This window comes from Mastomys coucha, chromosome X, assembly GCF_008632895.1.
Source record: "Mastomys coucha isolate ucsf_1 chromosome X, UCSF_Mcou_1, whole genome shotgun sequence".
Taxonomy (NCBI): domain Eukaryota; kingdom Metazoa; phylum Chordata; class Mammalia; order Rodentia; family Muridae; genus Mastomys; species Mastomys coucha.
This window is the reverse complement of record NC_045030.1, coordinates 2,460,621-2,464,289: the sequence shown is the minus strand read 5'-3', so window position 1 is coordinate 2,464,289 and position 3,669 is coordinate 2,460,621. Positions and strand designations below refer to the sequence as shown.

Below are 3,669 nucleotides of genomic sequence, written 5' to 3'. Positions count from 1 at the left end.
AAAAAAAAAAAAAAAAAAAAAAAAAAAAAAGAAAGAAAGAAAGAAAAGAAAAGAAAAGAAAAAGAAAGAAAGAAAAAGAAAAGAAGAATAATCCCTCACACTAGTCACTTGGATTTTAGTCAAGTTCAGATGTAGTGAGGTTGACAACTGAGAATAGCCTTTGGAACCTTATAACCCACAGAGTGAGAGCAAGAGGATAGTGTGAGGTAGCGATGCTGTGGTTTTCTGATGTGTGAGACAGTGAAAATGCAGGCTGTATGACAAGCCTTCCAGCACTGGTTGGGGTTGATAGCTTTACAGGCTGATTCACTGACAATCCATGGTACCACTGCTGACCAGGCTACCAGATGCTGTGAATGGCTAAAGAATCATTCTGGCTTCTAAGAACCACATCTGGCCTGAGAGAATATCTGGATGTGATACTAAGTCTGTGAAAGAACGTAAAGCCAAGGAAACACTGAAAGAAACTCCCTAGTTTCATTTGCTTCCAAAATCCCCAATTCTGGAGGTCTCGAGGGCAAACAATTTAGTCTGCCACGAGCTTTGCTGTAGATAGCATCTCTGAGTGGGGGGCTGCTTGATCACTTAAGTTGTTGTCTGGCAAAGGTGCTTTGTGCCCCCTGTTACCTGCCCCATTTGGTATCTTAAATCACAAGATTAAATAACTTCCTGACATAAAGAAATGAGTCAGAAAACTTGCTAATCAGTAACTTTTCTTGAGATTTACAGACTCCAGAACACCAAAGAACCTTTTGACAATAACAGTTTACATGTCGGAAAAACAGGCCACTGTGGAATTTATGACCATCCCAGCCTTCCTCAAACTCGAAAGATACCTTTCCTCAGATTATATCTGCAGACTCTAACTAAGCAAAATCATCTCCGATTGTGATAGTATCCTATCTTCTTTTGTTTGTCGACTTTCCAAATAGATCCTTTTTTCTTTGTTCCCAATCTGGCTTTTTCCAGTCCAGGTAAATGAATGCTCTAATTGTAGAGGTAATCTTGGCCATTTCAGGCTGGATGATCAAAGAGGATGGAGCCTCCAGCTAGGCAGCTATTTCTGATGGCTGGTTGTCTACCTGGGCAGAATCACATGATACTGAGCATTCTGACTGAACAACCACAGGTAGTGTGGTCAGTGGGATACTGAGACTGACTACCTGCTTGTCTGACAAGGTGAGAGGAAGAATGAGAGAGTCCCAGGTCAGCTGATGAACAGCTCTGTCAGTGAAGCTCCCCAACTCCTCAGATACATATATGGTTACAGACAAACCTGATAAAATCCAAGTCTCTCTGAGGAACCCAACACATCAGAAGATATTGACTGGTTGACCCATAGTGGGAATGAGAAATGATAGACTCATTATAGGAGCCCAGCTTCACATGACCACAGCCATTTTAGTCATAACTTCATTGGTGGTAAGGCACAGGGCATCAGCATACTTTCCAAACCTATAGGATAAACAAAGCCATTAAGGTAAGTCAGGCTCCAGCTGCGTACGTAGCAGAGGATGGCCTTATCTGGCATCAAAGGGAAGGGAAGCCCTTGGTCCTGTGAAAGCTCGATGCCCCAGTGTAGGGGATGCTAGGGCGGTGAGCTGGGAGTGGGTGGAGTAGTGGGGAGCACCCTCATAGAAGCAGTGGGGAAGGGGGAGGGAATAGGGAGATTTCTAGGGGGGAAACCAGGAAAGGGGACAACATTTGAAATGTAAATACACAAAATAACCAATAAAAAATAAAAAGAAAAAAAAAGAAAAGAAAAAAGATAAGTCAGGGGAGCATTTCATGATAACTATGGATGCGCAAATTATTTTAAACTGATATTTAATGAAATAGATTTAGAAAATTAATTGATGAGCCACATTGAAGTTTGTGTAGCATGTGAACCCCTTCCTCCTGCTATACAGTATAGAGTTTCTCTTGTCTCACTGACACTAGAGATACAAATAAGTCTGTAAATCTGTAATAATTGCACTTTGCAAAATCCTGGCTCTTTCTAACTCTTCTGGTATATGTACACATTACTGTGGACTGTATACCTGTTCATACACATATGTATGCTAGAGGTCAATGTCAGGCATCTCCCTTGATTGTGACCCACTTTATTTTTAATTTTTATTACATTTATTGGCTGTGTGTATGTGTGTATGTATACACATACGTAGGTGAGAGGTCAATGTTGAGCATCATCCTTGATTGATTTCATTGTATTTAAAAAAAATATTGCCTTTAATCCCAGCACTTGGGAGGCAGAGGCAGGCGGATTTCTGAGTTCGAGGCCAGCCTGGTCTACAGAGTGAGTTCCAGGACAGCCAGGGCTATACAGAGAAACCCTGTCTTGAAAAACCAAAAAAAAAAAAAAAAGATTACATTTATTTGAGGTATGTGTGTACAAACCTACTAAGGTGCAGGTGTGGAGAACAGAGGACAGCTTATAGGAATGGGTTGAGTCCTATAAAGAGCAAGCTTGGGGCTCCTGTCTCCCTCCCTCCAGCACTTTGTTGCTGGGTGTGGCTTTTCCATGGGTACTGAGGATCGGAATTCAAGCCTTACAGTAGCATGGCAGACACTTCACTGAGCCATCTCCATAGCCCCTTGCCCAATTCTTTGGTTTTTCAGCATTTTCTGCATTTCAGCCAGTTCTCACACGCGGAGTTTTTCCTTTAAATTGGCGATCCACTGATAGGTGACCCCAAGGTTTCATCATCACCCTCCCTATTGTGAGGGCCTAGCTAGTTGCTGTGGCTGATCAATCCTGGTGTAAATGAGGAGTAACCAAAGTGAACCACAGTAACCAAGTAGCAGTGCGACTGTCTAGAGAGAGCTATTGGAAGCTGACAATGATTTGTCCTGACCTAATCCCAGTCCACCTCAGGACATGGGTGGACATTGGAGTTTATGAGGCGTTTTCTTCAGAGGTAGATGGAGAAAGGGGCTGCCTGGTTAACAATGTGATGGGGACAGTTTGAGGGAATAGCAGGCTGCCTGACTAACAGCATAAGGGCTGTGCTTCCGTGAACTCAGACGGCTGCGGGGCACAGATGGATGCTACTATTGACTGACGTGGTGTGAATGAAGAAGCGAGTGATCGGAACGGACATATGATGGCGGCGACCGACTTATGATTTATTTCGATCCGGTGATTGACTTAGCACCTACATATGGCTCTAGGTCCACCCTGGCAGTGAATGCCTGCTCGAGGTTAAAATATAATGACGGGCAGGATTGGGGTTGCACAAAACAATCCCTTTAGGACTGGCTGACGCTGTGATTGGCTAACAATATGACTGACAAGGGACAGTGCCTGGAGCAAAGGCAACCACTGCTACTGCGCAGGCGCCCTCTGAATAAAAGCAGCGAGCACCGGAACCTGAGACGACTCCTGGTGACGGGAGGAGTCCAGTCACAGTTCCCCGGTTGGCCCGATCCAGAGCTGCGGGCGGTGAGGAACGGCCAATAGACTGCGCGTCCCCGGCCACGCCCGCGCGCGCTCTCTTCTCGCGAGGCCAGTTAGGCCCGAATGTCGTTAGCTGTGGAGAAAGATGGCGGAAAATTTAAAAGGTGAAGCTGTAGCGGTAGAGACGCAAGCTACTGGTCCGGCCGAGTAGAATGGAGGGAAGGTGTCTAGGGCTCCAGGCCAGGCGTCCGGAGCCACGGAGCCTGGAG

General features: G+C 45.2%; 1 protein-coding gene across 1 annotated transcript in view; it reads left to right on the top strand.

Annotated features, from left to right (window-relative positions):
* Positions 1-3,347: 3,347 nt before the first annotated feature.
* Positions 3,348-3,669, top strand: part of Suv39h1 (suppressor of variegation 3-9 homolog 1) — a 12,799-nt gene continuing 12,477 nt past the window's right edge. Inside the window, exon 1 of the mRNA XM_031337532.1 lies at positions 3,348-3,564. Within this exon, the coding sequence (XP_031193392.1) occupies positions 3,546-3,564 (19 nt within the window). The 5' untranslated portion in view covers positions 3,348-3,545. The remainder of the gene's footprint in view (positions 3,565-3,669) is intronic.